The 18,728-nt window shown below is 42.3% G+C and overlaps 1 protein-coding gene and 1 pseudogene across 1 annotated transcript in view; one reads left to right on the forward strand and one right to left on the reverse strand.

The window, feature by feature from the left end:
• The window catches only part of TMEM38B (transmembrane protein 38B), a 66,001-nt gene continuing 47,585 nt past the window's right edge, over positions 313-18,728 (forward strand). The window contains exon 1 of the mRNA XM_018052554.1: positions 313-531. Within this exon, the coding sequence (XP_017908043.1) occupies positions 420-531 (112 nt within the window). The 5' untranslated portion in view covers positions 313-419. The remainder of the gene's footprint in view (positions 532-18,728) is intronic.
• Positions 16,544-17,253, reverse strand: LOC102182227 (annotated as a pseudogene).

The following is an 18,728-nucleotide window of genomic DNA, read 5'->3' on the forward strand; positions in this document are numbered from 1 at the left end:
AGAAACATTTAAAATAGTTCTTTATTCGTTTTTTAAAAAAGAAATGAACTAAATGTTAACTGAAATAAAGCACTTTTTATTCATTACGTATATTGCATTCATTTGCCCATTCTCCAGATCTGGCACAACCCCCTGCACCGAGAAGATGCTGGGCCCTTATTAGGAGAACGAGGTTCGGCTGTGGCGGGGGCAGCCGGCTCATCCCGCTCACCCGCCAACCGCTCGAGCGCCCGAGGCTCCCGGGACACGCGGCCCCGCCCCTCCGCGCGCCAGCCTCTCGAGCCAGGGCGCACGCGCAGGGCTCCCGGAGGCCGCGTCGAGGAGCGCGCGGCCGCGGCCGTCCCCTCCCCCCACCCCTCGCCGCGCACGCCGGGAACCCGTCTCCGCGGCTGCTTCGGCTGCGGCGGTCGGTAGTCGCGATGGACTCTCCGTGGAATGAGCTGACCCTTGCCTTTTCTCGCACTTCCATGTTCCCCTTTTTTGATATCGCCCACTACCTGGTGTCGGTGATGGCGCTGAAGCATCAGCCGGGTGAGTGTTGGGCGCCGAGGATCGTCCCCCTCAGGGACCACTCACCGCGGGGACGGCCTGAGCTGGGTGAGCGGCCGAGCTGCCTCGCGCCGGCAGTCCTGTTGTCAAGCTAGAGGGCGCAGGGGAGAGGGGGCCCGTCCTACCGCCGTATAGAAGGGGAAACTGAGGCCGAGGAGGAAGGTGGCCCCGGACCCCGCCAAAGGAGTCACGGGGGGGAGTGCGGGGCGGTCCCACTGCCGCGGGCGGGACTGCCGGGACAGGTGACCGGGCGGCCGCAGCCACTTTGGGCAGTCCAGGACTGCCCTCGTTCGCCCTGGGGTGGCGCCGTCTCCCGGCCGTGCCCCCTCTTCCTTGGGAAATATTTTTAAAACACCTGGGAACCGAGCTCCCGCAGACAGCAGGTCTGACTTCGTCGCTTGGACTAGTAACTGGTTCTGGACTGCTCTCCGGTTGTGAAAGTTGTGTAAACACTGAAATAAAAAGCCTCAAGTAGGCACCCCCTACATTCCCCGTAACGCACAGGTCTCCCACCTTGCTTAGCATGTTAGACACAACGATTGCTGAGAGGAGAGTGGATTCCCACTCGGGGTCGTATGAATGCTATTGCACACGAAGAGCCGTTTGGTGCAGTTTCACTGCCAGTAGTGGGGATGTGGTCTTAAAACAGGAGCGTATTTTTCATTCAGGATATGTTTGCTCCTGTATTGCTTGACTTTTGCAGTTCTGCCTGCTTTTTCATTTCGTGCTCTTTTTTCCTGAGGTCAGGTATTTTCTTTGCCTTACTTTCTCTATGTTCTTGCTGCCTTTGATATGCCTTGTCCTACAGTCAGTGAGTGAAGGCTCGAGGATGGTGCTGTGCCTCTTACTGTGTGATTTTTCTTTTTAAAACATTTTAAAATTAATTTTTAATATTTTGGCCGAACCAGCATGGCATGTGGGATCTTAGTTCCCCAACCAGGGATGGAACCCGCACCCCTTGCATTTTAAAGCCTGGAGTCCTAACCATTGGACCACTAGGGAAGTCTCTGGTGGTTTTTTTTTTTTTTTAAACTCATGGATCTCTGAAATGTTTTTAATTTAAATTGAGATTGGTAGCTCAGTCTAAATCATTGTTTGATAGAAGTTTTGACCTGGATAAAGGGAATATTAGTGTATTAAATTGAATGGATAATCATGAGACACTTTCCTTGATTTGAAAATAAGTATATTTTATTACTTTACCATATTTAATACTTGATATTTTCTTGTATAGGTTAGATCAAAGATTCTCCAAGTATGGTCCAGGAGCCCTGGGGTTCCTGACATTTCCAGTTCAAAATTATTTTTGTAATAATATGCAGGTGTTGTCTTTTTCACGCTCATTTTCTTACAAGTGTACCGTGGAGTTTTCCAGAGGCCAAATGACCTGTCATACTGTAACAAGTTGAAAGCAGAAGCAGGTATGAGAATCCAGCTGTTCCCTATTTGAAGGCAGACATTAAAGAGATTGACTCAAAAAATGTGACTTTTCTCACTAAATATTTTTTGCTTTGGAAAATAGTTATTTTTCATGAAGAATACATTATTAACATTCAGTGCATTTATTATTTTAAAGACTTTCTCATTAAAATTGTTTTGATAGTTTTATTTATTTTTGGGTATGCTTGGTCTTGTTGCTGCACGAGCTTTCTCCAGTTGCAGCGACCCGGGCTACTGTCCAGTTACGGTGTGGGTTTCTCTGCAGTTACTGCTCTTGTTGCCGAGCACAGGCTGTAGCGCACAAGGGCTCCAGTAGCTGTGGCTCCCAGGCTCTAGAGCACAGTTTGAATAGTTGTGACAGATGGGCTTAGATGCTCTGCAGCATGTGGGATCTTCCCCAGTCAGGGATCAACCTGTGTTTCCTGGATTGGCAAGCACATTCTTCACCACTGAGCAACCAGGGAATCCCTGATTTTTCTCATTTATAATTTATAATATGCTAGATATTGATAGCGCGAATAAACAGAAGCTCTTTGGGATCTTCAAGAATTTTTTTTTTTTTGAGTCAGACTTTTGGAAAGTTTAATTTACATATATTCACTCCTTTAAATATAAAATTCTGTTATTTTGGACAAACATACAGTCATGTACCTACCACCACAGTCAAGATATAGAACAGTTTCATCATCCATCCCAGATTCCTTCCTACACCTTTGGGGGCCACAAAACTCACCGATATTTGGCAGAAAATCTTGCCCCCTCTTGTCTGGAAAATCCCATGGACGGAGGAGCCTGGTGGGCTGCAGTCCATAGGGTTGCTAAGAATTAGACACGACTGAGCCACTTCACTTTTGCTTTTCACTTTCATGCATTGGAGAAGGAAATGGCAGTCCACTCCAGTGTTCCTGCCTGGAGAATCCCAGGGACAGGGGAGTCTGGTGGGCTGCCGTCTATGGGGTCGCACAGGGTCGGACATGACTGAAGCAACTTAGCAGCAGCAGCAGAGGAGTCCTGAAACCAAAATCTTTGAGGACCACTGGGCTAACTGGACACTGATACAGTATTTCACTTGGTGTAAAAATGTTATATTCCAGGACTAGTACTTGTGAACATATAAAAAGTATAGAATTCACACTAGCGTGTGAGATGAGTGCAATTGTGTCGTAGTTTGAACATTCTTTGGCATTGTCTTTGGGATTAGAATAAAAACTGACCTTTTCCAGTCCTGTGGCCTCTGCTGAATTTTCCAAATTTGCTGACAAATTGAGTGCAGCACTTTAACAACATTATCTTTTAGGATTAGAAATAGCTCACCTGGAATTCCATCACTTCCACTAGCTTTGTTTCAGTAATGCTTCCTGAGGCCCACTTGACTTCACACTCCAGGATGTCTGGCTCTAGGTGAATGATCGCATCATTGTGGTTATCTGGGTCATTAAGACCTCTTCTGTACAGTTCTTCTGTGTATTCTTGCCACCTCTTCTTAATATCTTTTGCTTCTGTTAGGTCCATACTGTTTCTGTCCTTTAGTGTGTCCATCTTTACATGAAATATTCCCTTGTCATAGTTTCACTGAGTTACACAAAACTGTGATCCGTGTGATCATTTTGGTTAGCATGAGGGTGATGTAGAAGGACATGCACTCATCTTCTGCTGTGAGTATTTGGGAGTGTCTGGCAGAGGCTTGGGTTGATAGCAGCCTGTTGCATTGGCAGCAGCAGTCCTGGGAGGTGCAGCATGCTGCCATAAGTCGTTTTGGAGAAGGTCGGTATTACCCCTTTCAGTTCAGTTCAGTTCAGTTCAGTTCAGTTCAGTCGCTCAGTCATGTCCGAGTCTGTGACCCCATGAATCACAGCATGCCAGGCCTCCCTGTCCATCACCATCTCCCGGAGTTCACTCAGACTCACGTCCATCGATTACTCCTTTAGTTTGGACTAATAGTGCAGGATTTTCTTTCATTTATTTTTTCTATTTTTCTGGGTATCTTATTGGGCTTCCCTGGTGACTCAGCTGGTGAAGAATCTGCCTGCAATGAGGGAGACCTGGGTTGGGAAGGTCCCCTGGAAAACGATGATGCTCTGAAAGTGCTGCACTCAGTATGTCAGCAAATCTGGAAAACTCAGCAGTGGCCACAGGACTGGAAAAAGTCAATTTTCATTCCAATCCCAAAGAAAGGTATTGCCAAAGAATGCTCAAACTACCACACAATTGCACTCATCTCACATGCTAGTAAAGTAATGCTCAAAATTCTCCAAGCCAGGCTTCAGCAATATGTGAACCGTAAACTTCCAGATGTTCAAGCTGGTTTTAGGAAAGACAGAGGAACCAGAGATCAAATTACCAACATCTGCTGGATCATTGAAAAAGCAACACAGTTCCAGAAGAACATCTATTTCTGCTTTATTGACTATGCCAAACCTTTGTGTGGATCCCAATAAACTGTGGAAAATTCTGAAAGAGATAGGAATACCAGACAACCTGATCTGCTTCTTGGGAAACCTGTATGCAGGTCAGGAAGCAACAGTTAGAACTGGACATGGAACAACAGACTGGTTCCAAATAGGAAAAGGAGTATGTCAAGGCTGTATATTCTCAACCTGCTTATTTAACTTATATGCAGGGTATATCCTGAGAAACGCTGGGCTGGAGAAAGCACAAGCTGGAATCAAGATTGCCGGGAGAAATATCAATAACCTCCGGTATGCAGATGACACCACCCTTATGGCAGAAAGTGAAGAAGAACTAAACAGCCTCTTGATGAAAGTGAAAGAGGAGAGTGAAAAACTTGGCTCAAAGCTCAACATTCAGAAAACGAAGATCATGGCATCTGGTTCCATCACTTCATGGGAAATAGATGGGGAAACAGTGGCTGACTTTATTTTTTGGGCTCCAAAATCACTGCAGATGGTGATTGCAGCCATGAAATTAAAAGACACTTGCTGCTTGGAAGGAAAGTTATGACCAACCTAGATAGCATATTAAAAAGCAGAGACATTACTTTGCCGACTTAAGGTCCGTCTAGTCAAGGCTATGGTTTTTCCAGTAGTCATGTATGGATGTGAGAGTTGGACTATAAAGAAAGCTGAGCACTGAAGAATTGATGCTTTTGAACTGTGGTGTTGAAGAAGACTCTTGAGAGTCCCTTGGACTGCAAGGAGATCCAACCAGTCTATCCTAAAGGAGATCAGTCCTGGGTGTTCATTGGAAGGACTGCTGTTGAAGCTGAAGCTCCAATACTTTGGCCACCTGATGGGGAGAGCTGACTCATTTGAAAAGACCCTGATTCTGGGAAAGATTGAGGGCAGGAGGAGAAGGGGACGACAGAGGATGAGATGGTTCAGTGGCATCACTGACACAATGGACATGGGTTTATGTGCACTCCGGTAGTTGGTGATGAACAGGGATGCTGGGGGTGGTGCAGTTCATGGGTTGCAAAGAGCTGGACACGACTGAGCAACTGAACTGAACCCACTCCAGTGTTCTGGCCTGGAGAATTACATGGAATGTATAGTCCACGGGGTTGCAAAGAGTCGGGTATTTTATTAGGAAGTTGGAAAATGCTGTTTTAGGAGCTGTTGGTTAGAAATCATTTTTGCAGAATATTTTTGTCACTAATTTTAATTTCTTATGCTTTTAATCTGTCCTCTTTTTTTTTCTTATTTAAATTTTCATTAAAATAAGCACATTTCTTCAGTCCTGCACTGATACCAATCTGAAATTACTCAGATTGCTATTTTCTGTTAGACATCCTGAAAATTTAATCTACAATGATTTTTACTTGATTTTTCACATAAAATCTATTATTATTTTTTTAATTCTCTGACCACTATTTTGCTAACTTCCCTCAAATCATATGTAGTTCATTAAGTAGCTATTCAGTTTATTAGGTACTATATTAGATGTTGAGGATACTAGAATGAAAGATATTCTTATATCCCTAGAAGAACTTGATTGTGCTGTTGTCATTGTCATCTTTTCCCCTTCCCCTGCTCATCCTCCCTTTCCTACTCTTTCCTTACAGTGTCACATAAGATTGTACTACCTTTCTTTTTTTTGTAATATTTATTTTTGGCTGCACTGGGTCTCTGTTACTGTGCGCTGACTTTCTCTAGTTGCAGAGAGTGGGGGCTACTGTCTAGTAGCAGTGTGCAGGCTTCTCCTTGCAATGGCTGCTCTTGTTTTAGAGCACAGGCTCTAGGCCTGTGGACCTCAGCAATTGTAGCACACGGGCTACATTGTGGTGCACAGGCTTAGTTGCCCCACAGCATGTGAAATCTTCCCAAACCAGGGGTTGAACCCATGTCCTTTGCATTGGCAGGTGGGTTCTTAACCGCTGGACTCCCAGGGAAGCCCCTACAACTGCCTTTCTTACACAGTAACAATATTCATTTCAGATAACATGGAAAACATTTCAGTATATTAATTCTAATCCTCATATATCTCTTTAGGTAGGTAGTATCGAACTCATTTTACAGATGAGGAATACTTTTATAGGAATAAAATAACTTTACATAAGTTGCATAGTTTAGTTAGTTATAGAGCTATTTCTTGGGCTAATTTCAAAGTTCTGAACTTTTCTCTAGCTCTCTCTTTGCAGATTCTGGTTTCTCAACATTTAACAATTTCTCAGTAAGTTGTCATTTGACATGGTTATTTTTTCCCATGGTTTTGGTCGTTTTTACATCACCAATCAGTTTCTCATTTGCTTTTGGGAATTAAATCCAGAAATAAAGTTTGTCGTTGTTCCTTCCTATAATCTGTGAGAGATGAAAAGATAAATAAGATAGGAATTTATCAGTTTTTAGGATTCTGGGAAGGTGGCAGCATAATTTTGCTATCTTTATGAATTCCCATGTAAAAACATACAGAAAAGTGCAAAAATAATAGTAAAAGTACAGCTTAGTGAATTTTCAGAATACGCACAACTAAGTTAAGCAATATCCAGAGAAAATAGAACATCTATGATATCCTCAATAGAACATCCATGCCGCCTTTGGGATACCATGCTTTATAAAGCCAGAGCAGATTCTGCTCGGTGTGGGGTAGAAAAGGGTGTCTCAGAAAAGATAGTTCATAATTTACTTCTTTGAGTTCAGAGAATCTTACTTACATATCTTTAATATTTTTTAATCTAAAGGAAAGTTAGAGTATTTGAGTGACCTGACCAAATATTAATCAAGAAGTGTTCTATAGTAGAAAGAGTTCATAAAGTCAGAAGTCACAAGACCAGCGTTTAGTTCAAACTCTACCACTATCAAGGTAGCTTGGGATGAGAACTTAAAACTCAATTGCTTATGCAGTGAGTGAGCTGGACCAGAACACCAGCTGAGCAGTGTGTCTTCCTCAGGAATCTCAGTTTTGACTCTAAAGGGCACTTTGTCCAGGCTTCTAAGTTTTAATAGTTTGAGCCTATCCTTTGTTCCCCCAGGAGTGGTAATAACTTTCTGTATTTATACCTCTATGACACCACAATATTTACTTTTTACCTTTTCAGATCTTATGATTTTACACCCACTTTTTTATATTAAGTTCTTTTTGTTAAGCAAACTTTATATTTTCTGTTTCCTGACTGGACTCTGACTGGTGCAGAAACTTAAGGGTAAGGTTTAACTTCATGCTTACTGGTTTTCATTATGTTGTGTTAAAATAGCTAAAGTGCTGGCTACTACTTGTTTGTAGATCCAGTCAGCGTAATGCCTTCAGTGTAGCAGGCAGTTGTGATATTCTGTGTACTCCAATAAGATCAAAGTCTCTGTGGACTTTTTGGAGAGCAGGAGTGTTGACAGACCTGAGGCAAGAGTGTGATAGTGTACTGTTAAACTTGCCAGGTAAAAGCAAAGTGCTTTTGGGATTCTTTGCAAGATAATATGGAGAAAAAAGCATTTCTTTACCAGGTTACAGGGATTAATACTAATTTGTTCCAGTAAAAATACTGTATTTTGAATACCAGCTGCAGTTGGAGTTACTACCTGTCTGCATTTATTTATAATTCAGTTATTTTTCAACACCCATCTGCTTTACACATAGTCTAAACAGGCAAGTTGTTAAATGGGATGTGATAGGTATCATCCTCGTTCATGTTTTTTGATCATGGCACTCATCTCTAATACTGCATTTTAAAAATATCTTGGTGAGAAGGAGAAGAAACTCTAGTGGCTTCTACTTGATTGTGTGTGTGTGCTCAGTTGCATCCTAGTCTTTGCAACTCTGTGGACTATAGCCCACCAGACTCCTCTCTGTCCATGGAATTTTCCAGGCAAGAGTATTGGAGTGGGTTGTAATTTCCTCCTCCAAGGGATCTTCCCCAGGGGTTGAGCTTATGTCTCCTGCATTGATGTATACTTACATCACTTAGTCATGTCCAACTCTCTGGGACCCCATGGACTATACAGTCCATGGAATTCTCCAGGCCAGAATACTGGAGTGGGTAACCTTTCCCTCTCCAGGGGATCTTCCCAACCCTGGGATCGAACTCAGGTCTCCCACATTGCAGGCAGATTCTTTATCAGATGAGCCACAAGGGAAGCGCAAGAATACTGGAGTGGGTAACCTTTCCCTTCTTCAGGGGATCTTTCTGACCCAGGAATCGAACTGGGGTCTCCTGCATTGCAGGTGGATTCTTTACCAACTGAACTATCAGGGTAGTGGATCCTTTACCACTGAGCCACCAGCGAAGCCCTCTGCTTGATCGTTCCTACCATAATGATTCTTACTCTATGGATCAGAGAATCAATATGGTAAGTGTGCCAGTTGCTAAGTATGTCTGTTCTAGTTACACAGTGGGGAACTGGGGGACAGGGTGAATCTGTGGATTTACTTGGCCCACTATGATTTGATCTGAAACTCCTTAAATTGTGTCACAGATAATTTGTAAACCTCTCTCTACATGATTATTTTTAAATAATTTTGATGAAAAAATGTACTTGAGGCATATAAGATATGTTATGTTACTTTTTCTTTTTTTAAAAGTGATAAATCTATAAATGGGAAAGACTAGGATAGTTTAATATGCAATTTAAAAATACTTAATGTCTGGCAATAAGGCTTTAAGATGGCTAGACATTCCCCTGCTTCTTTCTGGAAGTGACATCAACCACCAGCAAGCTTAATGCTGTTTGAAAATAGCTAGAGTGCAAGTAATTCTTAAAAATAGAGATGCTTTAGACTGAGTATTTTACTGGAGTAAAATTAGACTGAGAATATCAAAATAAGTCATGTGTGCAGTACATTAAAAAATGACCTTCAAAGCTTTGTTTTAACTAAGTTAATAAAACTATTTTAAACATAGTCTAATAATTCATTTGGCCAGAGGATGGGATTATTTTGTGGGTGTGATTTTAAGTGAATTAAACAGAATAAAATGTGACTTCATTTCTCAGCTTTCACTTCATAATGAAACTATTTTGATGTTAAAGTCCCCTGGTGGTTGTATGTTTAAAAGTCTTATACCAGAGATCAAATTGTCAACATCTGCTGGATCATTGAAAAAGCAAGAGAGTTCCAGAAAAACATTTATTTCTGCTTTATTGACTATGCCAAAGCCTTTGACTGTGTGGATCACAATAAACTGTGGAAAATTCTGAAAGAGATGGGAATACCAGACCACCTAACCTGCCTCTTGAGAAATCTGTATGCAGGTCAGGAAGCAACAGTTAGAACTGGACATGCAACAACAGACTGGTTCCAAATAGAAAAAGGAGTACGTCAAGGCTGTCTGTTGTCACCCTGCATATTTAACTTATATGCAGAGTACATCATGAGAAACTCTGGACTGGAAGAAACACAAGCTGGAATCAAGATTGCCAGGAGAAATATCAATATGCAGATGACACCACCCTTATGGCAGAAAGTGAAGAGGAGCTAAAAGCCTCTTGATGAAAGTGAAAGAGGAGAGTGAAAAAGTTGGCTTAAAGCTCAACATTCAGAAAATGAAGATCATGGCATCTGGTCCCATCACTTCATGGGAAATAGATGGGGAAACAGTGGAAATAGTGTCTGACTTTATTTTTTTGGGCTCCAAAATCATGGCAGATGGTGACTGCAGCGATGAAATTAAAAGACGCTTACTCCTTGGAAGAAAAGTTATGACCAAACTAGATAGTATATTCAAAAGCAGAGACATTACTTTGCCGACTAAGGTCCGTCTAGTCAAGGCTATGGTTTTTCCTGTGGTCATGTATGGATGTGAGAGTTGGACTGTGAAGAAGGCTGAGCGCTGAAGAATTGATGCTTTTGAACTGAGGTGTTGGAGAAGACTCTTGAGAGTCCCTTGGACTGCAAGGAGATCCAACCAGTCCGTTCTGAAGGAGATCAGCCCTGGGATTTCTTTGGAAGGAATGATGCTAAAGCTGAAGCTCCAGTACTTTGGCCACCTCATCCGAAGAGTTGACTCATTGGAAAAGACTTTGATGCTGGGAGAGATTGGTGGCAGGAGGAGAAGGGGAAGACCAAGGATGAGACGGCTGGATGGCCGTGAGTCTGAGTAAACTCCGGGAGTTGGTGATGGACAGGGAGGCCTGGCGTGCTGTGATTCATGGGGTCGCAAAGAGTCGGACACGACTGAGCGATTGAACTGAACCGAACTGAACTTTGAATTAGATTCAGGTTTCACTGTGACAAATTTTGCTAAGAGTTCGGGGAAATAATTCTACTGATAATGTATCACAAACATCTTAAGGTAGGACAGATAATTTTTTTTCCCTTTTAAATGCCAGTATGTTAAAAATAATGTGTGTAAATTAACATAGCTTATTTCTTAGCTAAAGGGATACACCTTTGTTTAAAACTGAGGAAAAATTAGCACTATATTAACATTTTTTCTTCTGAAAATTATTTATATGCCCTCAAGATATACAGCTTTTTCTTTTTTTTTTTTTTCCTGTATTTTCTTTTTCTTTTCTTTAAGCTAAATTTTGAAAGCATTATATTTTTATTTTGGCCATGTCATGTGGCTTGCAGGATCCCCTGACCATTGATCAAACCTGCACCTCCTGCAGTGGAAGCACAGTGGTAGCCACTGGACCACATTAAACTAACTCTGGCGCTGGTAGGATATATACAAAGGAACATAATACCCAGATACTTTATTGTAAGATTGTCTCATGGTGAAAAATGTACTACCACAATGTATGTACTGAAGAAAGATTTAAAGAAAAACCTGTTTGAGTTAGAGAAATTTTTCTGGCTGACATAATTTTGAAAATTAGGCATAAAAGACTGGTATGAGAAAGACCCTCCCTTCAGCTCTTTTTTCTTTTCTTTTTGGTCTAATAAAACCTTAGTTTCATTAATTTAAGACTGTTGGGGTTACAAGTACCTTTTCAGTGCCCTAATGTGTCACTCTCACCCCAGCCTTGCAGTAAGAACTCAAAACAATTATATCTTGGGCTCAGAGAATTTTCAGAAGCAGCCCAAGAGTTGCATTTTCCTGGCCTCTTTTCTCTGTTGTCAGTAATCAACCCATTCAGCACTGAAGTCAACACGGTGTCTGACATGTACTGGGTAGTGTATATGTGTTTTTATGTATATTCTCTCATTTTAAATTCTTATAAGTTATATATTATTTTCACTTTATGAAACTTGAAGTTTAAGCAAAGACAGGTTAAAGGTCCTACAAAGAGTCACAGAACTGGGATGTAATGACAGCTGTCTCTCTTGGTGACTTATGATAAAACTAAGGGACACTAATGGTAGTAAAATTGTCATACTTATATTTTTGATATATTGCATATTTATAGAGCATCTACTTTATACAAAGTTTCATAAGTGTCTCAAGGAATGACAGTCTTATAGTGGAACTAACACTTGTGAACAAATCTAGAAAATGATATGTCTCAGGAGGAAAGGATAAAATACTGGTAACGAGGGAAAAGGAAAGTTATTTTGACAGACTAAACTGGAAATGCATATTACATGAGTGAATAATTTATGTGAAAGCTTCAAATTTAGTTAACTTGATTTGGATTGTTTTAATAGTCAAAGGAAAACATTTTGGCACCAGGGACTGGTTTCACGGAAGACAATTTTTCCTTGGATTGGGGTGCAGGGGGATGATTTCCAGATGATTCAAGCAAATTGCATTTACTGTGCACTTTTTTCTATTATTTCTTATTTAACTCCACCTCAGATCTCAGACATTAATTAGATCCCAAAGGTTGGAGACCTCTGGTCTAAGCCAAATTGTTAGTGTCAAATTGATGATAGTAATGGGGATAGAGACATATTCCCTAATAGTATATTTACCAAAAGTAACCAATTATTTTGGATTGTGCCTTCATAGTACTGTGCAGTGATGGACCCGTTGTATTAATAGCTCTCATTCAGTTAAGAGCTCCCATTTCTAGAATGTGTCTGCAGAGCTAATCTGGGTATATCTGAGAGAGGAAGACATGCACAAGGCAAGGTTGAGGGAGAAGAAGGTCTTGAGGGGGAGAAGGAGTGTATATGTGTAAATAAGCATAGGAAAAAAGACTCGAAGTTGTCACCCTATAGAAAATGAGTGTGATTAAAGGGTAGAAGTACAGAAGAAAGGGTAATTTTATTTCTGTTTACTTCCATAATATCTCTCTACCCAAGTGATGCTAATAGTAAAGAACCTGCCTGCCAATGCAGGAGTTGTAAGAGACTTGGGTTCAGTCCCTGGGTTGGGAGGAACCCCTGCAGTAGGAAATGGCAACCCGATCCAGTATTCTTGTCTGGAGAATCCCATGGACAGAGGAGTCTGGCAGGCTGTGGTCCATGGAGTCAGAAAGAGTCAGACATGACTGAACAGACTTAGCACACATACTTCTATGATAGTGATAGCTATACTTGTTGCTTACTATCTGCTAGGTCCCCATTCTAAGTTTTTGAAATGTATTCACTCATAGTCAGTAGATGGAGAAATAGTGGAAACAGTGAGATACTTTATTTTGGGGGGCTCCAAAATCACTGCGAACTGTGGTGTTGGAGAAGACTCTTGAGAGTCCCTTGGACTGCAAGGAGATCCAACCAGTCCATTCTGAAGGAGATCAGCCCTGGGATTTCTTTGGAAGGAATGATGCTAAAGCTGAAACTCCAGTACTTTGGCCACCTCATGTGAAGAGTTGACTCATTGGAAAAGACTTTGATGCTGGGAGGGATTGGGGGCAGGAGGAGAAGGGGACGACAGAGGATGAGATGGCTGGATGGCATCACTGACTCGATGGACTTGAGTCTGGGTGAGCTCCGGGAGTTGGTGATGGACAGGGAGGCCTGGCGTGCTGCAGTCCATGGGGTCGCAAAGAGTTGGACATGACTTAGCGACTGAAAAATAACTAGTGAAAACTAAAAACCATAGACAGTAAGATGCTAGAGTTCAGCCTTGGCTCCATCTCTTCATTCTTTCTGGAGTTATTTCTCCACTGATTTCCAGTAGCAGTTGGCATCTACCTACCTGGAGAGTTTATCTTTCAGTGTCGTATCTTTTTGCCTTTTCATACTGTTCATGGGGTTCTCAAGTCAAGAATACTGAAGTGGTTTGCCATTCCTTCTCCAGCGGACCACATTTTGTCAGAACTCTCCACCATGACCCGTCTGTCGTGGATGGCCCTACATGGCATGGCTCATAGTTTCATTGAATTAGAAAAGGCTGTGGTCCGTGTGATCAGATTGGTCAGTTTCCTGTGATTGTGGTTTTAAGTCTGTCTGCCCTCTGATGAAGAAGGATAAGAGGCTTATGGAAGCTTCCTGATGGGAGAGACTGACTGAGGGGGAAATTGGGTCTTGTTCTGATGGGTGAGGCCATGTTCAGTAAATCTTGAATCCAATTTTCTGTTGATGGGTGGAGCTGTGTTCCCTCCCTGTTATTTACCTGGGGCCAAACTATGGTGGGGCCAAGCCTATGCCCCAACCTGTAATGCTGAAGAAGCTAAAGTTTAACGGTTTTATGAAGACATCCAAGACCTTTTAGACTAACACCCAAAAAAGATGTTCTTTTCATTATAGGGGACTGGAATGCAAAAGTGGGAAGTCAAGAAACACCTGGAGTAACATGCAAATTTGGCCTTGGAGTATGGAATGAAGCAGGGCAAAGGCTAATAGAGTTTTGCCAAGAGAATGCACTGGTCATAGCAAACACCCTCTTGCAACAACACAAGAGAAGACTCTACACATGGACATCACCAAATGGTCATCACCGAAATCAGATTGATTACATTCTTTGCAACTAAAGATGGAGAAGCTCTATAGAGTCAGCAAAAACAAGACCAGGAGCTGACTGTGGCTCAGATCATGAACTCCTTATTGCCAAATTCAGACTAAAATTGAAGAATGTAGGGAAAACCACTGGACCATTCAGGTATGACCTCAATCAAATCCCTTATGATTATACAGTGGAAGCGAGAAATAGATTTAAGGGACTAGATCTAATAGACAGAGTGCCTGATGAATTACGAACGGAGGTTTGTGACATTGTACAGGAGACAGGGATCAAGACCATCCCCAAGAGAAGAAATGCAAAAAAGCAAAATGACTGTCTGAGAAGGCCTTACAAATAGCTGTGAAACGAAGAGAAGCGAAAAGCAGAGGAGAAAAGGAAAGATATAAGCATCTGAATGCAGAGTTCCAAAGAATAGCAAGCAGACATAAGAAAGCCTTCCTCAGCGATCAATGCAAAGAAATAGAGGAAAACAACAGAATGGGAAAGACTAGAGATCTCTTCATGAAAATTAGAGATACCCAGGGCACATTTCATGCAAAGATGGGCTCGATAAAGGACAGAAATGGTATGGACCTAAGAGAAACAGAAGATATTAAGAAGAGGTGGCAAGAATACACAGAAGAACTGTACAAGAAAGATCTTCACGACCCAGATAATCACAATGGTGTGATCACTCGTCTAGAGTCAGACATCCTGGAATGTGAAGTCAAGTGGGCCTTAGAAAGCAGCACTACGAACAAAGCTAGTGGAGGTGATAGAATTCCAGTTGAGCAATTTCAAATCCTGAAAGATGATGCTGTGAAAGTGCTGCACTCAATACGCCAGCAAATTTGGAAAACTCAGCAGTGGCCATAGGACTGGAAAAGGTCAGTTTTCATTCTAATCCCAAAGAAAGGCAATGCCAGAGAACGCACAATTGCACTCATCTCACATGGTAGTAAAGTAATGCTCAAAATTCTCCAAGCCAGGGCTTCAGCAATATGTGAACCGTGAACTTCCAGATGTTCAAGCTGGTTTTAGAAAAGGCAGAGGAACCAGAGATCAAATTGCCAACATCCGCTGGATCATCAAAAAGGCAAGAGAGTTCCAGAAAAACATCTATTTCTGCTTTATTGACTATGCCAAAGCCTTTGATTGTGTGGATCACAATAAACTGGAAAATTCTGAAAGAGATGGGACTACCAGAGCACCTGAGCTGCCTCTTGAGAAGCCTATATGCAGGTCAGGAAGCATCAATTAGAACTGAACATGGAACAACAGACTGGTTCCAAATAGGAAAAGGAGTACGTCAAGGCTGTTTATTGTCACCCTGCTTATTTAACTTATATGCAGAGCACGTCATGAGAAACGCTGGGCTGGAGGAAGCACAAGCTGGAATCAAGATTGCCGGGAGAAATATCAATAACCTCCGATATGCAGATGACACCACCCTTATGGCAGAAAGAGCCTCTTGATGAAAGTGAAAGTGGAGAGTGAAAAAGTTGGCTTAAAGCTCAACATTCAGAAAACGAAGATCATGGCATCTGGTCCCATCATTTCATGAGAAATAGATGGGGAAACAGTGGAAACAGTGTCAGACTTTATTTTTTGGGGCTCCAGAATCAGTGCAGATAGTGATTGCAGCCATGAAATTAAGAGACGCTTGCTCCTTGGAAGGAAAGTTATGACGAACCTAGATAGCATATTGAAAAGCAGAGATATTGCTTTGCCAACAAAGGTCTGTCTAGTCAAGGCTATGGTTTTTCCAGTGGTCATGTATAGATGTGAGAGTTGGACTGTGAAGAAAGCTGAGCGCCAAAGAATTGGTACTTTTGAAGTGTGGTGTTGGAGAAGACTCTTGAGAGTCCCTTGGACTGCAAGGAGATCCAACCAGTCCATCCTAAAGGAGATCAGTCCTGGGTGTTTGTTAGAAGGACTGATGCTAAAGCTGAAGCTCCAGTACTTTGGCCACCGCATGCGAAGAGTTGGCTCATTGGAAAAGACCCTGATGCTGGGAGGGATTGGGGGCAGGAGAAGGGGACAACAGAGGATGAGATGGCTGGATGGCATCACCGACTCGATGGAGGTGAGTTTGAGTAAACTCTGGGAGTTGGTGATGGACAGGGAGGCCTGGCGTCCTGTGATTCATGACGTCACAAAGAGTTGGACACGACTGAGTGACTGAACTGAGCTGAAACTATGGTGAAGATAATGAAGATAATGAAGATAATGGTGACCTCTTTCAAAAGATCCCATGCATGCACTACTACACTCAGTGCCCTCAGCCCTGCAGCAGGCCACCATCAATCCACGCCTCTGCCGGGGACTCCTGGACACTTACAGGCAAGTCTGGGTCAATCTCTCTGTTTTTTTTTTCTTTTTTTTTTTTAACAGGAAATAGCGTTTATTGGTGAGCATGATTAAGGAGGGGACATTGCTGATGCTCATGAGTGCAGGGCCCGCCGTTTGTCCAGGGGACCACGATTAGGGATGTATTTGACCCCATAGCCGTCTGGGATGAGTTGGTTTTCTGCCACCATGTTCTCAAATCCATCCGCATTGAAGTTGGTAAATCCCCAGTTCTTAGAGATGTGGATCTTCTGGTGGCCGGGGAACTTGAACTTGGCCTGGCGGAGGGCTTTCAATCACATGTTCCTTGGTCTGCAGCTTGGTGTGGATGGACATTATGACCTGGGCAGTGTGGGCCCTGGCCACTGTGCCCTGGGCCTTTCCAAAGGCACCACGCATACCTGTCTGGAGTCTATCAGCTCCAGTGCAAGACAACATCTTGTTGGTGTGGATGACATGGAAGGGGTGGAGCTGCACTCGGATGTGAAAACCATCTTTGCCACAGCTTTTCATCATGTACTTGTTGGCACAAATACGGGCAGCCTCCAGGGCTTTAGAGGAGAGCTGCTCATACTCATCTGATACTATGTGGCCACAGAGTGGGAACTCATCCACTTTGGCCTTCTTACATCGCAAGTCAAAGATGCAAATGTTAGCATCAGGGACACCTTGGCAGAAGTGGGACTTTGGGTACGGCTTGTTCTTAAAATACCGGTAACGCCGGGCGGGGCGGCAGCCCATGGTGACACCAGGATCTTCAGTGGCATGCCAAAGGGAAAGAGCTGGGTCAGTCTCTTGTGGGGCCACTGATCCTTTCTCCTGGGTCCTGGTGCACATGAGGTCTGTTTGTGCCCACCAAGAGTCTGTTTCCCAGTCCTGTGTAAGTTCTGGTGGCTCTATGGTGGCGTTAATGGCGACCTCCTCCAAGAGGGCTTATGCCATACCCAGGTCTATTGCAGTCAGAGCCCCTGCCCCTGGGCAGTCCACTGCTGACCCGTACTTCCACAGGAGACACTCACAGTTCTGTCTCAGTCTCTGTGGGGACTCTGGAATTTGCCTTATTGGGAAAAGGCAAAGATTGGTTAAAAAATATTTTATCCTAGTCTTTTGTTATATAGAGGTTAAAAATTTTTTTTTAACAAGTTGTCTTTATTTATTTATGACTGTGCTGGGTCTTCCTTGATGGGTGTGGGTTTTCTGTCGTTGCAGTGAGTGGGGGCTATTCTGTAGGTGTGGTGCACGAGCTTCTCATTGAGGTGGCTTTGCTTTTTGCAGAGCATGAGCTCATCAGCTCAGTAGTTGTGGCACACGGGCTTAGTTGCCCTGTGACATGTGGAATCTTTGTGGGCCAGGGATTGAACCCATGTCCCGTGCATTGGCAGGTGGAGTCTTAACCACTGAACCACCAGGGAAGTTCAGAAGTTTTAAATTTTGATGGTGTCAAACTTACAAATCTTTTCCTTCATGGCTTTCCCCCACCCCATTCTTAGATTAATAGATTAAAAACAATGAATGTTAAAATTTTTATCAAGTGATTTTTTAATGTCTAAAGGAGTGATCATATTAACTTGTTAGTATAGTGAATGATTTTAATGAATTTATGTTGAACCTTCCTTAAATTCTTTGGATAAAAATCTACCTGGTTATGATTTTGTGATCCTTTTGAAAAACTACTGATTTCAATTTGTTATGGATGTATTTGTGTACTGTAAAAGTTAAAATTATAGTGTGACTTAGAGTGTCTTCTCCCTCTTTTTTTCCTTCCCTCCTGCCTTTCCCTCCTCCCTTTTTCCTTACTCCCATCCTCCTTCCTCTCTCATTCTGTCTTCTTTATTTTTCTTTACAGTTTTTTATGTTGGAGTTGTTTCACAGAATAAGTTTTTCTAAACTCTATAATGGTTATATAATATAAAAATGAGTAATAAGAAATTATTTAATATTCGTCCACTAGTCTATCTGGGTCTAACACCTTTCTTAGGATAGATCTTGGGACTACCCTGTAATTTTTTTTCATAGTTATTTGTGTGTTCAAGTTTCTACCTATCCTTAAGGGGATTTTGCAATATATAGTTTTTTTAGGAAAATTGTCCATTTCAATTTCCATTTCAACTATATGTTCACCTGTATTAGATTAAATGTTTTCTTTTTTTTTTCAATTTTACTTTATTTTACTTTACAATACTGTATTGGTTTTGCCATATATCAACATGAATCTGCCACAGGTGTACATGAG

This window comes from Capra hircus, chromosome 8 (assembly GCF_001704415.2).
Source record: "Capra hircus breed San Clemente chromosome 8, ASM170441v1, whole genome shotgun sequence".
NCBI classification, from domain to species: Eukaryota; Metazoa; Chordata; class Mammalia; order Artiodactyla; family Bovidae; genus Capra; species Capra hircus.